At 29.4% G+C, this 23,567-nt stretch overlaps 3 protein-coding genes across 4 annotated transcripts in view; 1 reads left to right on the top strand and 2 right to left on the bottom strand.

The window, feature by feature from the left end:
* LOC129906631 (GTP-binding protein RAD) overlaps positions 1-18,097 on the bottom strand; it is a 191,974-nt gene extending 173,877 nt beyond the window's left edge. The window contains exon 1 of one of the 2 annotated variants that reach the window (XM_055982453.1): positions 17,034-18,097. The gene's annotated coding sequence lies outside the window, so the exon portion shown is untranslated. The remainder of the gene's footprint in view (positions 1-17,033) is intronic. The other variant, XM_055982454.1, reaches the window with a different exon arrangement.
* The window catches only part of LOC129906626 (glycogenin-1-like), a 172,535-nt gene that overhangs the window by 46,483 nt on the left and 102,485 nt on the right, over positions 1-23,567 (bottom strand). The gene's annotated exons all lie outside the window — the stretch shown is intronic.
* On the top strand, positions 44-7,784 carry LOC129911312 (uncharacterized). Its single transcript, XM_055989065.1, has 2 exons — positions 44-3,173; positions 7,756-7,784. The coding sequence occupies exons 1-2, from the start codon at positions 44-46 to the stop codon at positions 7,782-7,784; spliced, it is 3,159 nt and encodes a 1,052-aa protein (XP_055845040.1).

The following is a 23,567-nucleotide window of genomic DNA, read 5'->3' on the forward strand; positions in this document are numbered from 1 at the left end:
AAGTATAACTTCAAAAAAAAAAAACAAAAAAAACGTAGTCGATATGTATGCGAAAATTGAAACGGAACGTTTAAATTACCTCAGATTTAATCAGCAAAAATTGCGCCGTGAAGAATATATTCATTTACGTGATGCTGTCCACAATGATGGAAATTTAAATGATATTGGCCAATTAGTTATTTTGCCATCATCACACATCGGTAGCCCACGTCACATGCATGAATACGCCCAGGATGGTATGACTTATGTACGACGTGATGGTCGGCCAGATTTATTTATAACATATACTTGCAATCCGCAATGGAAAGAAATAAGAGACCATTTGCTTTTAGGGCAAAGACCGATTGATCGACATGATATAACAGCGCGTGTGTTTAGACAAAAGCTAAGATCGTTAATGGATTTTATTGTGAAACATAAAGTTTTTGGTGGTGTTCGTTGCTGGATGTACTCTATTGAATGGCAAAAGAGAGGTTTGCCTCATGCCCATATTTTGATATGGTTTGTCACAAAAATCACAACAGATCAAATTGATATTGTTGTATCTGCTGAAATTCCGGATAAAACCCTTGACCCTGAATTGTTTGAAATTGTGACTAAGAACATGATCCATGGACCATGTGGCGTTTTAAACCCTCAATCACAGTGTATGATTGATGGCAATTGTTCTAAGCGATTTCCTAAAGAATTGGTTCAACAAACAATCACTGGTCATGACGGTTATCCATTATATCGTCGTCGCGCAATAAATGACAGTGGACAATCATTTCGTTTGAGAGTTAATAATCAAGAAATCGAAATTGATAATCGTTGGATTGTACCATATTCGCCTCTGTTGTCTAAAACATTTAAGGCGCATATAAATGTTGAAATTTGTAATTCTGTAAAATCTATAAAATATATTTGTAAATATATAAACAAGGGGAGCGATATGGCCGTTTTTGGTGTTCCAAATCAGAACAAAAATGATGAAATTGATCAATATCAAATGGGCAGATATATTAGTAGTAATGAAGCAGTATGGCATATTTTTTCATTTCCGATTCATGATAGGTATCCAACTGTTCTTCATTTGTCTGTCCATCTTGAAAATGGGCAACGAGTCTATTACACTCCTGAAAATGCGGAAGTAAGAGCAGAAAGCCCACCGGAAACAACATTAACCGCATTTTTTAATTTAAGTTCATCTGATCAATTTGCAAGAACATTATTATATTCAGAGGTTCCTCAATATTATACCTGGCAAGCATCAAATAAAAATTTTCAAAAACGTAAACAAGGAAATCGAGTTGATGGTCACATTGATATATTTCAAACGGATGCTATTGGCCGCATTTATACGGTCCATCCAAATACTGAGGAATGTTATTTTTTGCGTTTACTATTAATAAATGTTCGTGGGCCAACATCTTTTGCAGATTTACGAACAGTTGATGGGTATTTATGTCCTACATATCGTGAAGCATGCCGGCGTTTAAATTTACTGGAAGATGACCAACATTGGAATAATACATTACAAGATGCTGCTCTTGCGGCAAATCCATATCAAATGCGTACTTTATTTGCAATTATAATATCTGCATGTAGTCCGTCGAATCCACGAGAGCTATGGGCAAATCATTGTGATCATTTGTCAGAAGATATTTTACATACAGTTCGTCGTCTAAGAATGAATCCACAATTGGATTTTACACCAGAAATTCATAACGAAGCATTAATTATGATTGAAGATTTGTGTTTAGCAATGTCAAATAAACTTCTATCACAAGTAGGTATGATTTCACCTGATCGTGCAATGCATGGCACTTTCAATTTGGATTTAGATCGTGAACGAAATTATGATGCAAATACATTAGATCAATATGTTCAAAGAAATGTTCCATTATTGAATGAAAAACAAAAGGAAGCTTACTTTAAAATCATGGACGAAGTTAGTGCTGGAAATGGTGGATTTTATTTTTTGGATGCTCCTGGTGGAACCGGTAAAACATTTTTACTATCATTGTTTTTGGCTGCTGTGAGAATGAACAAAGACATAGCGTTAGCGCTTGCATCGTCTGGAATTGCAGCAACATTATTGGATGGTGGTCGAACAGCTCATTCGGCTCTAAAATTGCCTTTAAATGTTCATATTTTGGAATTGCCAACATGTAACATTTCAAAGAGATCCGGAATGGCAAAAGTATTGCAGCAGTGTAAACTTATTATCTGGGACGAATGTACCATGGCGCACAAAAAATCTTTAGAAGCATTCAATCGTACATTACAAGATTTGAGAGGTAATAATCGTCTTTTTGGTGGTGCATTGGTGTTATTTGCTGGAGATTTCAGGCAAACACTCCCGGTTATTCCTCGATCTACTGCTGCTGACGAATTAAATGCTAGCTTGAAATCTTCAACATTGTGGAAGTATGTGAAAACACTTTCTCTCAACGAAAATGTAAGAGTGTTATTGCAAAATGATCCAACAGCGGCAGAATTTTCCAAGCAATTATTGAAAATTGGAAATGGTGAACTGCCTCTTGATATTGATGGTCAAATAACATTCCCAAATAATTTTTGTTCGTTATCAGAATCGAATGCTGCGCTAATACAAAGTGTGTTTCCTAATATTGTAAATAATTATCAAAACTATGATTGGTTAAGTCAAAGATGTATATTGGCATGTACAAATAAGGATGTTATAAGTATCAATGAGGAAATTCTGAACAAAATACCAGGTGAAATTGTAATTTACAAATCTATCGATACCGTCACGAATCCGGATGAAGTCGTAAACTATCCAACTGAATTTTTAAATTCATTGGATCTACCAGGAATTCCACCACATTATTTGAAATTAAAAGTTGGTATTCCAATTATTATGCTGAGAAATCTTAATCATCCAAGATTATGCAATGGCACCAGATTGGTAGTGAAACGTTTAATGAAAAATCTAATAGAAGCAACAATTTTAACTGGTAAATTTAAGGGCGAACATGTTTTAATACCACGAATACCAATGATTCCATCTGATTTGGCTTTTGAATTTAAGCGTTTGCAGTTGCCTGTTCGTGTCGCTTTTGGTATGACCGTTAATAAATCTCAAGGCCAAACCCTTGAAATCTGTGGTATACATTTGGAACATCCAGTTTTCTCCCATGGTCAACTTTATGTTGGTTGTTCACGTGTTGGTAAGCCATCAGCCTTATTCATTTATACGACCAACCAAGGAAAAACCAAAAATATAGTTTATAAAAAAGCATTAGAGTAAAAAATAATCAATAAAATACATACATATACAAAAAAATTAAAAAAAAAAAACAGTTTTTTTAACGCCCTGCGAATCGGTCGGGGGTCTTGCTATCTTATAGGTATATAAACCGGCAACACCGGCTGACTTATTTTTCTTATTTTTTTTTTAATCAAAGGGGAATAACAGTAGATGGTTTAAGGCTAAAAAATTAATGATTTTATAGGGTAAAAAGAGGTAACACGATATTGAAAAACGAGGCTATTTTATAAACGGTAAGGTGAAGAGAGTTGAATTTTTTTTTAAATGACAGATAAATTTATTTTTAAGGTTGAAAAACGAATTGAAAAAATTCTAAAAAAATTCAAAATTAAGTTGTAGTGAAAACATGTGGTTGACATTCGACAAAAGTCTTATTACAGGTAGGGAAATTTTTTTACAGAAATAAGAGTTACACCATTGGAACGATACTTAAAAAAAAAAAATTAGGTGTCTCAAACGGATTTTTTTCATAGGCACTTCATTTTGAAATATGAGTTTTTGAAAAACAACTCATTTTTAGGAACATTTTTGAGTAGTTTTTTTTAATTTTTTTGAATTTTTAAAAGCCTGCAAAAAATCTCAAACTAATAGAAAATATAGGTTTTAGTTATGCGCATGCATGAGTATTTTGCATAGGCCACTTTTGCTAAAAGTTTAAAAGTGAATATTTTTAAACTCATTTTATGAACTCTTCAAGTTTTGATCCTCTTTTTCATTTGAAAATTAAACAATTACAGAGTCGAACATTAGAAATAAATACAAGAAATGGCGGAACGAAGTCCGCCGGGTCAGCTAGTATTTTAATATTTTGTATCTGAAAATGTTATATCCTTACATATTTATATCTCTCGTATGCATCTAAGAAAAGAAGAGGAATTGCAGCATGCAGTCAGGATGTAAGTATAGTTTCTCTAGAATAAGACACTTGAGATGGATGTTGGCGTTGTAAAACAATTATTTTGTTCATGATGGCATATATGATGTGCGTGCGTGTTTCTTGGGGCGTTTCTGTGAGGGTATTCACTTTCAAGTTATGATAATACCGAGAGAGATATTTACTTGAAGTTTTCTTCTACTAGATGAGTGTTAAGGTGTGCCTTGAGCTAGATATCGGTTATATTGTTTGTTAATTGCAGAGAAAAGAGTTTAAACAGAAAAACAGACAGATTAATGCAAGTTAAAATAATGCTTGAGGGAAGTTTTATAAGATAAGGATTGTTAGTAAGTGATGGAAATTTTTGTAGAAATTGTTGACGATTGTAAAAATTGTATATGTTAAATTAAGAGTTGGAAATGTGGTTTGAGTTTAAATTTCGAGTTTCTATATAGATAAGATTGATGAAACGTATTATTAGAACGTTCAGATTTACCTAATTTAAATTAGAAAATTTTTCTTAAAGCTTCTTTTTATATTGTACCAACAAATTTGTACTCTCTTTTGAGGAACATTTCTTAAGAATTGAAAAAGTTTTGTTACACCCAGAATTTGGTAAATTGCTCATCCCAAATCATTTGATAGGGTTTTCGATTAAATGCAGGTTTTGTGAAATTTCCAAAATTCCATACCTTGCAACAGAGTATCAATTTTTCTTCCTCCGCCCACAATTAATTTTTGTTTATTACAATTCTTTAACTATTTGTTTAAATTGCTATGCTCTTTTTTTTTAATAATTATATTAATAACTCTCTGAAACCAATATTTCAAACAAATTATCAACACGTTTTCGAAACTAATTTTTCAAAAATGAATTTTTTGAAGTGAAAACTTCTTTAGTATCATAGAGTGATTTGAAACAAGATGAAACGAAAAAGTGACAGGAAAAATCTATTGATTTTAACTTTTTTGTTTTAATAGATAGATAGGGCAAGACCACCTATGGGGGCAAGACGGTTTTCGTACTATGTTGTATTAAAAAAAGTAAAATTGGCAACACTTGCAGTATAAAATAGGTGCCCTTTGGTACGATCGATCACGTCTGTAAGTTTTAGCAATTTCGGTTAAGACCCCGAAGAGTTACGGTAAATTTTGTGATTTTTCATCAAATTGTTATCGTTCAAGTGAAAAGTCAGTTGTATTTTTGACACTGAAATAATTAAAATTTTTAACTTTTCCTTTTTTTATAATAGAAAGTGAATATTAAAAAGAAGGAGTCATAAAGATAAATTAAAAAAAAAAATAATACAGAACAGCAAATATGATATGACTGGGGCGAGACCGCCCATGGGCGAAATTGAAAGCTATGGTAGCTTAAACAATGTGAAAAAAGAAGTTCACCGTTAAATCTTCCAAAGAGCTTAGCAACAGGCGCCAAACAATACTGTAATTGATGATTCTGATGAAGAGGACTTTGCAGATTGTATTTGTACCTTCTATCTGCAACTGTTTTCTTGATCCAATCCAAAGTATTGTTGGATTAAATGTGTACCAAATGGTACCAAAAAGCTTGTGCTGGAGTGAGAACTAATGAAAATATAGCATAATTGTTTTATTATTACATTTAAAAGAATAGAAACGGTCTTTCTGTCAACAAAATTTGATAGGGCGGTCTTATCCCCATGTGGGGGCAAGACGGTTTTTTGTTTGATGTTTTTTCAAAACGTATTATCTTTTGTTCAGTATTTTTTTTATATATAATAATGAGAGTTTCTCCAAAAAACATTAAACTTAATGGATAAAAACAGTCAAACACTAAGTGGGCTGCCTTGCCCCCACTTCCCCTAAATGAAATTTATGCTGTAGATATTCAATATCTTGAGATAACGGTTAAAAGATGCTCTTTTTCAAAACACGTTATATCTTTTGATCTAGAGCACACAAACATTTTATTTTACTTTAATACGCATGCTGTTAATATTACCTTGCATTTGATATATCACACATAACGGTAAGTGCTCTACAAGTTACACAATCTTAAATTGAAAAACTTGAAAAATACCTCAAAACACCTGTTTTGAAATTATTTATAAAATTTGTATAGGTTGTTATATAAAAAACATGGATTTAAAGGTGATAGAATAAAAAAAAGGTAGATTTTTTGCTATTTTATTTTTTTTCCAAGAAAAATGATTTTTAAAGGTTTCACTTCTACTACGTGTGAATTGCACACATGATTTTTTTTTTAATCCAAATATGTACTGTACGTTCTTTCTTTTAAATTTACATCTTAGTCTGTTTGAAAGCTTTTGTACAGAACATTTGAATATATCGGAAAAATATGAAAAGTAAAAGTATCAAAGTAGCAACAAAATATATGCTATAAGTAAGAGGAAATCCTGTGATTGCAGGTTTTTGAAATTTTTACTCCTTGTTTGCACACGAAAATTATTTTTATCATTTTTTTCTTGTATAAAAAGGAATTTTTAGAAAAAAAATTTTCAAAATCGTTAGAGCCGTTTTTTAAAAAAATAATTTTTTATATATACAAATTTTCTAACATTTTTCAAAAAAAAATATGAGTATGCCATTTTGAGGAAATAATAAGTTTACACATAAAAACGAAATTTCAAAATTTTTCACAAACCCAAAATTGATTTTTCAAAAATAAATTTTGAAATATTTTTTAAAAATCCAAAAATGTGTTTTTTGAAAATTTTCTAAAATTTTTGTATTACCTTTACTTGAACGCTTTTGTATAAAAATATTCGCTGAAATCGGGTTAGTCTTGTACGAGATATTCATAAATAAAAAAAAACCGTTCTATGACATGTACCGTTAATAACGGTACAAAAAATATTTTTTTATTTCAAAAATTTTATCTTATGTGTAATAATATACACAAAAATTTTAATCAAAATCGTTAGAGCCGTTTTTGAAAAATATTAACTTTTCTATTTCCGTTATATGGCAGGTACCGTTAGTTTTGCTCATAAAACAAAAATTTCAATTTCTCCTCTAATGAATCACCAAAAACTGCTAACTACCAAGTTTGAAGAAAATCGGTCCATTAGTTTAGGCTGCAGTTCCAGGTACTTACAGACGGACAGACAGACAGACAGAATTGCCGGAACCACTTTTTTGGCATTCTCCATCATCGTAATGTCATGTAAAATTGTTATCTCGAGTTCGATTTTTTTTACGAATCCTAAACTTGCCTATAGTACCTATATCGCAAGTAATACAATACAAGTTTTGTAATTGTTAAAACAAAAAAAGTTAAAAAAATCAGAAAAAAGCTCTTTTATTGTTAAATCAATTCTAAATACACATTTTTTCGGTTGCTTCCGTTTTTGATAAAACTTCTTTTGGGCTGGTCTTTAAGGCAGTACTTTCAAAATAAGAATTATGGTTTTTGCATTGTCTTCTAATAAAAATTGTTTTATTATTTTTCTAAACAAAAATACCTTAAAAAAATATTTTTAAGAAAATCAATTTTTTCAATAAGTTGTATAAGAACTTATCACGTCTCAAAATTATTTCTTTTTTACTGCTTTGACAAATATTTCGTATAATTTCAAAACATAATATTAACAAATTTATATAGCAATAAAAGTTGCTCATACGCCACCGTGACCAGAGTATTATTACCTTTAAAAATTGACCAACAAATTAAGCAAGTTTAATTTTATTTACCCTTCAACTAATATAGTACAATTCTCATAGCGTTTTCTATTCTCCATCCAAATTGTATGCGAACTTTAATCTTCAAAATTTACCAATCTGTCTTTATGCATAACCAAATTCGTGCGATTGCAAAAATATATTTTATAAATACCCAGTAGGTTTTGAAAGTGAATTCAGTCTATATAATTTATTATAAACAATAGACTGATTCAAAAAAAATTTTTTTTTCTTTTGTTCAAAGCATTGTTGAAAATATTGTTGGAAATGACGAAAAAAAAATACTGTAAAAGTTTCAGCCCTTAATGTTAACATTTAGTACCGCCGCATCGCAATTTTCTATTTTCCATACGATTTGTATGGGAAAGATTGTGTATTTGTGTTTAGAATTTTGTATCTTTTTAATGGTTCATCAAAAAGGCTAGATTTAATCATTTTCTTGTATAAAATTGAACGCTCTACAAGATTGCATTTATGAAATTAAAAAAAAACGGACGCGAAAAATTAATTAAAATAATTTTTAGTTGAAAAAATGAATAATTCGAATTTATTGAAAAAATCTAATATGATAGTTTTAGGGGTGTGTGAGTTATATAAAAGGGTCTGTGAAACCAAAACACAACATAGAATACAAATATTCGAAAATTTTGCCAAATTTTTTGAAAAACATAATAATTTCGTCAAAAAATCGGAAAAAAAATGAGAAAAAATTACTTTTTATATTTTAAAGTTGAATAACTTCGAAACGCGGGGGTAAATCAAAAAAATTAATAAGAGCTTTTTTGTAGAGCGGACAATTTTATAAAAGAAAATGATTTTGTCAAGCCTTTTGGATGAACCATTAAAAAGATACAAAATTCTAAACACAAATACACAATCTTTCCCATACAAATCGTATGGGAAATAGAAAATTGCAATGCGGCGGTACTAAATGTTAACATTAAGGGCTGAAACTTGTACAGTATTTTTTTTTCGTCATTTCCAACAATATTTTCAACAATGCTTTGAACAAAAAAAAAAAAAATTTTTTTTGAATCAGTCTAATAAACATACATTTTTTAAAAACTAAGTTTGTACACAACACACAACTGCAAAACATTTAAACTTAAACATATTTACCTTTCAAATTGTGATAACATAAATATGATTCAATATTTTGCAAGGAAATTAACCTGTCGGATATTATTCTGCCCAAACTGAAAAACCAACATTATTCCTATGTATTATTAGAATGCCCAGAGTTACACAGTAATAAATTGGTTCTAATCGAAATAACCCAAATCAAATTGCAATCAAAAACAATGAAAATATTGATTTTAGAAATTTGGAATTTGTGTCTCTTAAAGAATGTCAAATACTTTACTGTACATAGTATAAATTCAATAAAAGTAATTTAAATCTTAAATATATCAACAAAAACTAAATTTATTTTCAGGAAAAAATATTTTATGGAGACATTAGCAGTCGTATTTATTAGATTTTTGTCTACTTATACACTGCATAACTTTTTTTAAATTGTTGGAAATATGCTTCATTTAATAAAAATAATAATCACATTATTCGCGGTTAAGACAATCTATTCTTGTGTATAATTTTGACAGCTATAAGACAACAATAAACAAGGTTTTTGATCACATTTTCCAAATTTAAACAGTTGTATAAAGTTATACAACGTTTATAAATACGGGGGTAGGTACATAGATAAATAAACAAATAAAAAATCCATATTAAGGACATTGCAGTTCTCGTAAATTATTGTCATTTCCGTTTTTAGCCTAATGGAGTTTTTGGCACTTTTTCAACATGACAACATGTCCTCGGTGCATTCATATACCAATTCAGTACATTTCTATGCAGAGTGTGTATAATATTGTATCTTAACAAAAAAACATATTTGTGATACGGAAAAGGAATTCCGTGAAAAGTATGTCAATTTAAATAAAGGATTACTTCGATTCAAATGAATTTGAATCCCAATGGATTTTAATATTGGAAAAACGATTTAAAATTTAAAGAGATATTTAACTTGAAAAAGTGTAAATGTCTGTTATAGTACAAGAGTTAGTGTTGCAGTGTTACTCAAAGAAACATTGATAGACTTTAAAGGAGTTTTTTTTTTTTGACGAAAAATATAATTGAACGATTTTTTTCTCATTCAATGGATTATCCTGAATCCAAGAATGAAATAAAGGTGAATTCATATCCTGGCATGTATTTTTGCAAGAAAAAGGATTTCGAAAAAAAAAAATTTTTTAAAAATCAAATAAAATTCGTCACCAAATCCAATTCAAAAAATTTACCTAAAAACGAAATCAAAAAATAAAGTCCTTGGTATTTGGAATAAGCTCAACGCAATTTTAACCTTCGCCTTCGTATTCCAAAAAAAAGGAAGAAAATGACAACAAGACAGACAAAATTTGTTTTTTTTTCTTTTCTTTTGTATCCGGTAAGCAGCTTATTTCAAAAAGGATGCTTTTTTCAAAGATAATTTGGTTGCGGTATGTACATTCATGCATATCTATAGATAGAACGATAAGTATGTTTATATACCTACCTTATCTATCTACGTTTAAAGTAAGAGAAAAAAAAAATTGATGGCCGTGATATACAGAAGATATAATGTACATATATACATCCTTCCTGTTTCACAGATAAAATTGTTAAATTAAATGTACCTTGAAAGGTATTACACTTGAATTTCTTTCACAAAAAAAAAAAATAGGAAATATTAATTCGAATTACGGAAATCGAGGACCTTTTTTTTTGTTGGTTATTTTTTAAGACGGTGTTAAACGGTTTTGTCAAGTGTAATAAGTTTTTTTTTTCAGAAGTGGAAGAATGCCTTTAAGGCGTTTAAGCCAATTATAAATAAATAGGAATTTTGTTAACGAAGAAATTATGTGTAGGATGATTTGAGCAAAACAGTTCATCAGTTCATGCTAAGTAATACTGAAATAAGTCGGAGGCACATGTGAGAAATGGTATAAGGTTTTATTGTAACCGTTTAGTCCATTAAATAGTTAAGAGAGTTTTGAAAATTGTTTTTTCCTCATATAAAAATTACTAATTTGTATAAACATTTCAATAGTCTCTTGAAGGGAAAACGTAAAAAGTACGGAAATATGGTTAAGACATCAATCTGTGGTAATTTTCTCTATAATACTTAATTTGTTTTTGTGTATAAATAAAACAGTGATTGAAAGTGATATGCCAATAACTAACCTATCACTTTTTTAGTTCCACATACGCCCGAGTGACCTCTTAAAATATTATTAAAAATACGATAGGATTGCTGCAATAAAAAAAATTAAACGTTGCACAAAGGTGCTTTATGGGTCAAAAATCATTAATATGATCATTTCTAATCAAAATTATCGAAGTTTGGCACACTTAAGGGATTCATTCTATAAATAAATAAAGAAAAAAGATAAATTTTGTGCGAATTTTGCTAAAATAATAAAAAATACGTTTCGAGCTATTATAATAGCCCAGGGAAATTAGTAAATTAAATCGCATTTTTCGCGGGACAAAATTTTTTTTATGGCATGTGTTCGGGTGGTTGTCCTTATCATAAAAGTCAATTTGTTGGGAAAATTGGAGGTTGGGAACAGCCGCCATCTTGGAAAAGAGATTGGTATCGTTTTTAATGGAAAGCTCTATTGTTATTCATTTTAACAAAAACTGACAAAGGTAAGACTTATTAACAATAAAATTATCTAAAAAATGATATACAAAACAATTCCGTGAGTTGATTAAATAAAATTTTATAGTTGGTCAAAGTGCGTGTTTGTATCGCAAGGTTGGGGCAAAATGACATTTGTTCATATATCTGACGAACTTTTGATTTGTTTGGATAATTCTTCAAAAATGAATTATAGTATTTATAATTATCTATAAAATGAGACCACAATCGTTATTGTAACCATCATATTGTAGAAGTAATCTAACTCCGAAACTCTCCATGTACCAGTCAAAAGTGAGAAAAAAGCTAGTTTTTTGCTAATAGGCCGAGCAAATTTTGGGAGTAGAGGTACAACCAAAATATATGTAAGTACGCAGTTTTGCAGCCATACGCGTCTTAATATCGATTTCAAATGTCTGACAACTCTCATTTTGTGTTTTATATGGTTTTCGGGGGGTTAAATAACTTAAGTTTTCCACTTAATGTGAATGGGCTAAATTTATACTTTTTGAAATTATAAATATACAAGCTGGTGCTTTATTATTTTTCCTAGATCTAGACACCCCAATCTTGACGATGTGACCAATAGAACTCAAGATATAAGCCGTTGATGCGATTATGTTTTAGAGGCTTTTTTGTTTAGATTTTGTTTGTTTATTTGAATTGAAAAGCGTGATATGGTTAGTTAAAAAAGCTTATATCGTGAGTTCTATTAACCCGATCGCAGAGATTGAGGTGTCCAGATTTAGGAAAAATGATAGAGCATCAGATTTTATATTTATAATTGGAAATAGTATAAATTTAGCCCATTCACATTAAGTGGAAAACTTAAGTTATTTAACCCCCCGAAAACCATATAAAACACAAAATGAGAGTTGTCAGACATTTGAAATCGATATTAAGACGCGTATGGCTGCAAAACTGCGTACTTATATTTTGGTTGTACCTCTACTCCCAAAATTTGCTCGGCCTATTAGCAAAAAACTAGCTTTTTTCTCACTTTTGACTGGTACATGGAGAGTTTCGGAGTTAGATTACTTCTACAATATGATGGTTACAATAACGATTGTGGTCTCATTTTATAGGTAATTATAAATACTATAATTCATTTTTGAAGACTTATCCACACAAATCAAAAGTTCGTCAGATATATGAACAAATGTCATTTTGCCCCAACCTTGCGATACAAACACGCACTTTGACCAACTATAAAATTTTATTTAATCAACTCACGGAATTGTTTTGTATATCATTTTTTAGATAATTTTATTGTTAATAAGTCTTACCTTTGTCAGTTTTTGTTAAAATGAATAACAATGGAGCTTTCCATTAAAAACGATACCAATCTCTTTTCCAAGATGGCGGCTGTTCCCAACCTCCAATTTTCCCAACAAATTGACTTTTATGATAAGGACAACCACCCGAACACATTCAATGAAAAAAATTTTGTCCCGCGAAAAATGCGATTTCATGCCCATATTTTGACTAATTTCCCTGGGCTAAATCCTTTTTCTTGGATTTTTTTTTTTTATTAGCAACAATTTCGATAACTTTACTATCAATTACCATAAAAACTTTGTATTGAAGGTTTTGAATGAACAACAACTTGTGTGTGTTACCACCAAGTTCTAATTTGTGTTATAAAAAGTTTTTTAATGTTTCACTTAAAACATAATTAGGTATAACAATAAAATTATAGTTTTCCTTAAAAGTGCAATAACGCAAAATTTTTATTAATTTTAGTGATTTTAGTGGCTAAATTTATAGCCTGAGATTGAATCCAAAATGTTTGAATAACTGGACTAATATACTGCGTACACTTGAAATTTGTAAAAAAAAAAAACTATTAAACTATTAATTTTATATTTAAAATATTTAAATATATATTTTTATGTCATTGTTTTGTTTTTTGTTTACAAAATTTTTTAGTCTTTTGAGTTAAAATTTTAACAATTGACTAATCGACTTAAATTCCATTTTCTTTTTTTTTTCTGAAGTTATGATCTTTAGTAGATACATAACACTTGAACTTTATTCCATTATTTCACCTTAATTATCTCTATGAAAATTCGCTAACATATTTAGGCATACAATAATTTAGTAATTATTTTTGTTTCAAATAATGAATCAGTCATTAAAATCGGCTCTTTTTAATGAACTTATGAGTTATGACCAAATATTCCACAAAAACATTATATTTGCAATTATTATAACAGGTATGTGATTTTTCTCGTACATCCAATAAAAAGTCCCTAAAATTTGAAAATAGGTAGATTTTTCAGATGACATTTTTTGTTTTACCGAACAGTGGTATTTAAAATTTTGTAGGTCCCTGTTTCATTACCAGTAATGATATCTGTCAACAATAACTGCTTAGGGTCTATTTTTTTTTTTTTTTTTTTCAAAAAAGTATATTATAATAATATTACAGGTAAAATAGGCATTTATAAAAAAAAAAAATTGTTCCACTCATGGAACTTGGCAAAAAGTTGGTTGGAAAGGTGTTTTTTCGCGGACAAGAGGGAGGGGTTGAAGGTCAAAAATATACTGAAAAAAATTGTTTGTTGAATATCATCATATGACACATGTTTTCAAGGTATTTTTTGATGCTGAATCTAATGACATAAAAATAAAGTCAATACGATTGCTTTAAGAGAAGTTATAGCCGATTGAAAACAAGGGTGCTTGTTTTTTGACTTCAACAGGTAAAATATAACCGAAACCCATGTGAAAAACATGCTACACTGACAAAATTTGGGATGAAGGTTTAAGATAAAACAGGGACAAAGGATTCATAAAGTTTTTAAAAATATTTTGAATGAAAGGGTGTTTTTTTGATAGGTTAAGTTGTGTGTGAGAAAGGTATCATAACAGCTAACTTATATTTTATTTATTTTTAAAACTTGGTGAAATAGTTTTGGTTGGTATAAGAATTAAGAATCTATAAAAAGTAAAAAATTATTTTGAGTGAAAGGGTGTTTTTTTTTTTTCAAGAAATGATGAAATTCGGAATTAGTACCACAAAAACTGGGAAAAAATTGTTACACAAATGAAAATTGGTAAAAATGTTTCATTTATAACAGAGAGCAAGAACTCAAAAAGCCTATACAAATATTTTAGGTAAAAGGGTGTTTTTTTTTTGGGAAATAGGGAAAAATCCGCGATAAGTTCGATAAAATCAATGGTATAAATGGTACCCTTACGAAATTCATTAAATATGTTCTCTTTCCCATGGGAACTACGAATAATGTAAGTCTATACATTTTTTTTATGTGAAAGGGTGTTTTTTTTAGAAGTAAAGAAAATATGGGTTTATTTGAAAAAGTGTGAAATACTAGAGCAATATTAGTGGCACCCTATTGAAATTTAGCAATTATGTTACTTTTAAGATAAGAAACAAGAATTTTAAGTGTCTATAAAAATATCATGGTTAACAGGGTGTTTTTTTGAGTGAAAACAAAAATGATGGGTCACCCTAAAGAAATTTGGTACAAACATTGATTTTGGGATAGAAAGCAAGAATAAAGAGTTTTCATAAAAAAATTTTGGTGAAAGGGTGTTTTTTTCGAAGAGACAGTAAAATCTGCATTTGGTCCCAAAAAGCCAATGATCCATTTTATTTATGGTTTTGATGACAAATTAAACATTTATAAATAAGTTCTAACACGTTTTACGCGAATCCTTGGCTTTTTGGGACCAATTACAGATTTTACTGTCTCTTCGAAAAAAACACCCTTCCACCCAACTTTTTTTTATAGACTTTTTTTGATTTTATGTACTATTTTACCTGTACTATAAAATAATGAATATGATATACGAATAAGAATATCTAGGTCCTAATAAAGATTCAACGATGAGACTAGTTTTTGTCTTCGTTTCCTAGTAAAACGTTTTATACCAGTTGAGGGGGACAGCTGGTGTAAATTAATACTTAAAAATTGTTGCATGGGCGTTAAAAAAAAATGCACGATTGAGTCGAACGAACTTGTCTTTAGTGCTCAAGTTGCTAAAAAATTTTTTTTTATAATTTTGTACGTTTTTTCAAAGGCAAAAATACAACAAACTTTTAAATTTGATGTACCATGATTGGTTTTCTACGGATATTAAATATTCTTTAGAAAAAAATAATAAAATATGAGCACAAAGTGATTTCAATTAAAGGGTGTTTTTTTTTTAGAAAAAAAAAAAAAGAATTCATTAGAAATAGTACCATGGAAAATGTATGCATTTCATGTTATGAGTTAGGTATGATATGAATTTGAATAACTTTTTGATTAACTTGATTTTTTTAATGGGTTTTTTCAATTTTTATAAACGATATTTGTTAAAACTATTATTACTTATTGTTATTAGATTTTTACCACAAAACACTTTTTAAATATCCGACTTATTCTTAAACAATATCTGAAACCAAAGATTTTTTTATCACACAAATTTTATTTGAGAGTTTCAAGATAACCTCAAAAATGTTACAGTCTCGAAAATTTTTTTTTTAATCTGGGAGTGCGACTATGTTAATTATATGTTTTTCGGGTCGCTGAAGCCAGATTCGAAGTCTATTTTGCTCTATCACGTCAGGTTTCCGTGATAACCTAAAAAAATGTGTTCGTTTCGTTTTTGAGGTAATTTTGTTAATTCTGATTAATTTTTTAATGCGATAAATTAATGGCATATGCGTTAATAGTTTCGTGACAAAAAATTAAAGTGTCTGCATTATTATAATTATTATTATTTCTTGCGACAATAATCTCGAAATTTTCCCTTAAATAGAATATCGCATGTGTGCTCCTAACCTTAATTGTTAATTTTGCTTATAAGTTAACATAATAGAAGTTTTAAAAAATTTTTGATGCTTTGTTTTAAACACTGCTTTATCTGATTAAAGAATGTTCATTAAATTTAAAAAAGATTTTCCAAAAACAATGTTATCTCCTGATTATGGATTTTTAAGACCTTTTTTTGAGACCTTCCATTTTAAAATCCCTTTCTAATATTAAACCATTACAACAAGTGTTTGTGTGCTATATACATACCTATCAACCACCTGGGGACCAATTCAAAAGAATAAAATTGCCTTAAAAAAAAAAAAAAACAAACAAAAGAAAACCCCAACAGTCCATCAAACATCCCCCAGAGTAAACATGAAAGCAAAAAATCATAGTCATAGCTAATGTTGTTGTTTTTCTATGTAAGTTCTAATTCTTAAATAAATGAAACAAAATTTGTCTCTAGAGTCCCATTGAAAGAACACTCAAACATATCCTGCATAGAAAAAATATACATCAAGATATCGAAATCAAAAAAACCTCAAAAAAACATCTACCTGATTCGATGACTTCTTGAGAAAACGATTATGATGTTGATGTACAATCTACAGTTCCACTCCTAGAAGACACTATATAGGGCTTTGCAATAAAAAGCCTATTCATAACTAACAATGGCCTTGCTAATCCTAATCCAACATGCGACTTACATGGATTTTTGATTTCGATATAGAAGTAAATTTTTTTTTTACTTACAACAAAAGGACTTTTTCTTATGTTAAAGAACGAATGTGTGTAATCCTGAATCTCCTTCTGAATATGAGACCAATGACCGGAAGATTTATTTATCGTTTATTATCTAGGTATTGTAAAGGATTATCTCCTTTTTTTTGCTTAATTTTCGTTCGCCATCAAAATTATATCATCTTTCGGTCAAATGTATTATATCGAAACGACCACCTTCCCATCCAAGCTTCCTTTTTTCACTTATGCTTATAATTGAGGGGTTTAAAGGATATTGATTAAAGTAAGGACCAGTGAACAGTAAAAACTCAGTAAAGAACAAAAAAAAAAAAAAACAACAGAAAACAATAACAAAGGACGAGAGAGTAAAGAAAAAAAAAAAAATGGTCCAGCCTTAATGACAGGCCATAAGCACCACGTTCTGCTTCACTTCACTGAGTACTCGTATTTTCGACTACAACGACGACAATTTTAACGACAACGACAACGACAATCACCACCACCAGCAACAACAACAAAAACTACTACTCCTACTAACTGCAGTAGTTGCTGAAGTAATTATTTCACTTTTTTTTTGCTCTTACAAGCTTTTTGTGTTGTCGTCCTGCTGATGGAAGGACCTTTTTTGCTGAACTATTTTCGTTTCGTTACGTTTCGTTCACTACTTGATGAAACCACGATAATATTTTTTTTTTATTAATTTCCCGCGCAAACAATCAATCGATGATGGAAAAACGGTGGCAATCGTTTTTTGATGGGAAATTTTATTTATTTCCTAGCGGAAGGAAGCAAGGATTCCATTTTTTTATTTTTCGAATTTTATTTGATTTTTAAAAAATTTCTTTCAAAACCTCTCAAACGGAAAAGAGAGGTTGGCTGTAAATTTCTAGCACCCTTTTAATTTTTTTCGCATATGCTATGAACTGATATCCTTCTATCCAAGGAAGCGAAAAATCGAAAAAAAAAAACACCAAATGATGTCCGAACAGCGACGGCAACGGCAAAACGATGACAGCGGCAATAAATTGAACTAAAAAAACTGGTCTACTTCGTACGGACGTGTATATTAAACTGATTCCTTTCGATGATGTCGAGAAAACGACGAAATATTCTGTACCGGCTTGAGTGCCAAAAATATATTATATAGAATTCTGAATTTTTTTTCTCCACCCTAATATGACGTCATTGTAGAAATTCGGAGAGTATACGAAAGTTGGAGAAAATACTAAAAAGCTCTTTACAATAGCGTTCAGTGGCCTCTCTACCTCAGCCCCACCCTGTGACACCATTGCTCACACGATTTTGATTCGGAAAAAATAAGGAATCTATTTTTGTGTTGTGTGGCGAAAGGGGAGTCGCATGTGCTCTGGCTGATGTACATTGGCACGTTATGGTATATTTCACCTTTTGAGTCTTATTTTTATGAGAGAAAATAATAATGAAATTGTTTGTGTTTTGATAGGGGAGAGGGTGGGTTGATCGGTGGAGGGGAGAAATTTCGATAAAGGAATAAGTTTTTTTGGAATATTTTTGAAATATTCTTCAAGTTTTTTAAGTTGTTTTTTTTATAACCAAAATCGAAGGCCGGCAAGCAAGCGAAATATTAAAGTGGAAAAAACGAAAGAAAGAAAGAACATATGGTTTAGACATTGTAACGCGTTATATGTTTGAAATACTTGACGGATTGCATAAACATTTTTATGGGGAGCACTTCAAAGAGATTACGTATTATATGTATACATTTCCAGGCTTAAATTAAACTTTAATAAGTTGAAAGAATTATTAATTTTGCAGACGAAATATCAATTCGTTTTTTTTTTTGGATTTGTGCATACGTCATTTGAAATTGTTTGTTTTTTTTTTTTTAGATTGAAAAAAATAAATAATTTTGATCATTTGAATTGAATTCCCTTTTAATTTATTAATTTTGTGAGGTATAGTTTTTGATTGAACTATTTAAGATTTTATTGAACATAATTTATTTTTTGTGATGAGCAAGTTACCATACTTAGATTAAGTAGGTACAAAAAAATTATGTTTAGGAATTTTTAAAAATATGTTTTTTTTAAGAACTAACACAAAAAGACTTAATTCCTGTCAGTTAATCATTTTGTTGGTCTGTGTATGAATCCAGAGTCTAAAAACATTAATTATTTCCATATCAATCTTTTGAAGTTTTTCAGAATGTATTTTATTTTAATAATTCGCGTCAAAAATCTAACACTTTTTTTTATTGCTTTTTGAACTCAATACGAAACGAAACATTCCATTTCCCTTGCAAAATCTAGATGTAGGGATAGAAAACCCGACTTTTCGTTTACCTTCAGTAATTGCAATAATTCTTTGTCCATCAATTTGCTTTGCTTGCAGGTCTTCTTTCCAGCATAAATAAAAATCGATTGAATAGAGGAAGAAGAATTTTTGAGTTCAATATATTTTTTTTTAATTGGCGTTGTTTTTGAGAAGATTTCATTCCAACTCTAAAAATTTGACAATTTTAGAATTTTAGCGCAGGAAGTGCCCAAAGGGACTTAATATCAAAAAAAGAAATATTATCATTTGAGCCATTTCTTAAAAAAATTACATATTTAGTATACTAGGATAAAATATATGAAAGTATTTATTTTTTTTTAGGTTAAAAATAAATAATTATCATATAAAAAATTATATCAAATTATGAAATTATATAAAAAGTTCTGCTGCATTATAACATTAATTTTTTTGCGAAGTTTCTTATCGATTACCGCTTTTCAGGAACTCGATTTTTAAACTTAAGGCCGTGTGTGAATTGCGTTAAATAGTTAACCCCGTGTAAAATTTTGTGAATACAAAATTTTCAGCTGTTAAAAATTTAATGGGCTCTGGGACCTGGTTACATTAGGTTAAATTTTTTTTGCAGATGGTTTTTTTTTTTTTTTTTTTTTTTTGACGTGATAACGTCTTATAAATCGATGAACCATGGCAGCCACCACAAAAAAGTGACGCCATTTTCTACCTCCACTCTTGCACTTTCAATTAAAAATTAAAAATAAACTATTAGAGATAAACAAATCTTCTATAGCTTATTTGAAAGATAATAACCTAAAGTTAAATACATTTAAAGGATTTTAAAAAAAATTCTATCTTTTAATAGGGTAAATAGGGGTAAAACAAAATTTCAAAAATTTGGCTATTTTCTAAACGCGACAATGTAAAGAGATGAATTTTTTTTTAATCAATAGATAAATTTCTTGCAAGATTGAAAATTGTATTGAAAAAATTTAAAAAAAAATTCAAAACCAAGCTATTAATAGTTTTCTAAAACTAAAACATGAGGTAGACCTTTGACAAAGTAGGGATTATAGGTAGGGGATTTTTTTTTTGACAATTTGAAAAACGTCATTCGAAAGATAATAAAAAAAAAATTTAGGGGTCTGATACGGATTTTTTTTAAGTCTCTACAAGTACAAAAAATAGGTATTTCAAAATGGTTTTTGACCGAGTAACGGGAAAAACAAGTTTTTTTTTGTCGCAAGTTAGCTTTTTAACAGTTTTTTATTTTTATCTTTTTTTCTACAACAGATAAATAAATGAAATTTATATTGTAGATAGATAATAATAATTTTGAGATAAAGGTAAAATAAAGTTTTATTATTCAACAGGTTCTATCTTTTGATCTAAAGCAAATACAAATTTGATTTAATTTAATTTATTGAGCATCCTGATGATGTTACCTTTCATTTGGTATATAACACATTACTGTACATTCACTACAAACTACACAATGTTAAATTAAAAAAAACTTGCGAAATACCTCAAAACACCTGTCGTGGAGATCTGTTGATCATGAACAGCCACCATCGTGGGAAGTACCGTAATCTCAGTTTGGAATTTCGACATGGTTGGCTTTAAAAAATTCTAACTCTTTTTCTAGGCATTGCAGAAATAAGATTGAAACGTCATATGAAAGGTGAAATTATAAGCTTTTACATGATATAAAATTTTTTATAGTTTGTCAAAAAAAAAATTGATTCAGTAGCGTGAGAACATAAAAATATATGTTTTTTTTTGCTTTTTTTTTTGATGAAAATTGATCGAGTTCAAAAAATTCTATCTCTTTTTGTAGATGCCTAATAGACATGATCGATATATATATTTTGAGCTGAAGCAAAAATCTTTCAGGTAGTATAAAATTTATTATAGGTTGTTAAATCAAAAAAATGAATTTTTGGGTGATGGAAATGATTTTTTCACTTTTTTCATAAGAAATGATTGTTTTTAGTAAATTATTTTAATAGTTTTTGCGCATTGTAAAAATTTAAAAATGGTTTGATTATTTAGAAGAAATATTTGGCTTTTTAAATGTATATTTTTTTGTAAGCTTTTAAAATAAAAAAAATAATATAATGAGAAAAGAAAAAAGGTAATATTTTTTATCTTTTTGTTGTAAATTATGATTGTTTGAAATAAATAAACGCTTCAATTGACTCATTTTAAAATCACACGACCTGTTTTCTTACGACACGTTATCACGTAAAATCATCGTCCGTAAACCGGCTTTACAGACAACCTTTTTTTTTTTTATAATAATGAGAGGTATTACAAAAACCTTAATAAATAAAGACTTAATTTCAATTAAAAGATATTTTGTATTGGTTTTTAAGCAGTCAAACATTTAAAGGGCGGTCTTGCATCCACAATACAGTTTATTTGGATGAACTTCATGATGTAACCTGATGTTAGAAAAATAATAATAATAATTTAAATAAAGATCAAAAATTTGATTTCATTGTTTTAATCAGCAATATTCTATTACATTGAACGGTCACTGTGACGTATGTGTAACATTTTTTTGAAAAGTTTTTTTTGACTATCAGAAGGGACTTTAAACTTATTAATTTTTTTTTAACGTAATATACATTCATCAATATTTTCATTTATGTATATTAAAACTTGTATATGTATAACAAAAATTATTTCAACCCATGGTATTTTTTATATTAAACCATTAAAAGTGAAGCATCTACATACTCGTGAGTATAACTCAATAAAATAACTAACTCTTCAAAGATCTCCTGCAAAAATAATAAAAATCACATCAAAATAATATAAATAATCTAGGGCACAAAAATTGGTCATCGAATCCAATTCTAACAAGCCCCCGTATCGTAATAAATTTCCTTTCAAATGACCAAAGCGGAATATTTATGCCAATACTTTTGGTTTCTTTCCAAAATAAAAACAATACAAAAAATCGAAATATATCAACAAAAAAAATCACATAAAACTGAACAAGGTTATGCGTAACATCTAAAAGCTTCAAATAATGTTGTTATAATATTTTTGGCAAACAGAGAAAAGAGCTTCTTATTATATTATCCTTTTTTTTGTATTGAAAAAAAAATAACCCGCATCAATCCCTTTATGACAATAACAGTAAAACAATAATTTTTACGATGTTCACATAATAAAACGCAACAATTGTTAAATGCTTCTCTAACACACAAAAGTTAAGCTTCGCAAAAAAAGCTTTCAAAAGGCAACTTGCCAACGAGTAATGTTATGACACCATTTATCCTGGGGATAAGTGAGAGAAAGTTTACTCTCTCTCTCTCTCTTAATTTCTCTTTTTCTCTCTCTCTATGAATTGATTTTTGTTTCACCAACAACAATGATGATGATGTAGCCTATAAATAGGTTGCGAGTCCATGACGTTCTCGTATTATACACGTCTACGATATTATTTCCTAGAACCGTTGAAAAGGCACACAAAATGCCGGCATCACACTCCTCCAACTCTCACACCTCACACAAAGTCTTCGTTTGCGGAATAACAATTGTTGGCCTGATTAAGCACATCACAATAGAAAATGACGATGTCGTGGTGAGGCTCCTTTTAAGGGTGTTGTGTTTTTTCATCTTTTCTTGGGTGTTTTTTTTTTTTTTTTTTTTTGCCAGAGTCTTGAGAGTTTTGGTCGGTAGGAGTTCGTTCATTAACCCTATATTAAGTTTAACGGTCCATACTCAATTTCGAAGGAAAAAAAGGCTTGGTTTTCTGGTTCAATTATTTTCACTTATCCTTATTCTAATATTTTAAAAGGTTTTTCTATTAATTAGGCTTTTCTTTATTTGATTTCAATGATCCAATGTGAATTTATAGTTCGCTAACTCAAGGACATAAAAAATTTTTTTTTTTTCAACGAAAAAAAAAAATATCGGTAAATTCTATGTAAATCATCGAATTTCTGCGAATTTTCAAATTGTCTTTATTCAACCGTAAAACTAATTCTTCCGAAACGAAGTTAGAGAAAGAAAATGTCCACAAACACCGCTGCTACTTGGATTTTTCATTGTTCAAGGACGATGTCAAAATCCTATTCTATTTCACCTTTATCACCATTTATATTATTTGATGTACCGCAACATCTTTTTTTTCACGGAAGAACCAATAATTTTTGTTTTCTTCGATTTAACAAGTGAATCGAAGGAAAAAAGCTGTCTCTGTTAAAACCGAACAGAAGGTCCTTTTTTTTCTCATCTGACCCAGAGTCGGAAGTGACTGAAGAT

This window comes from Episyrphus balteatus, chromosome 1, assembly GCF_945859705.1.
Source record: "Episyrphus balteatus chromosome 1, idEpiBalt1.1, whole genome shotgun sequence".
Taxonomy (NCBI): Eukaryota; Metazoa; Arthropoda; class Insecta; order Diptera; family Syrphidae; genus Episyrphus; species Episyrphus balteatus.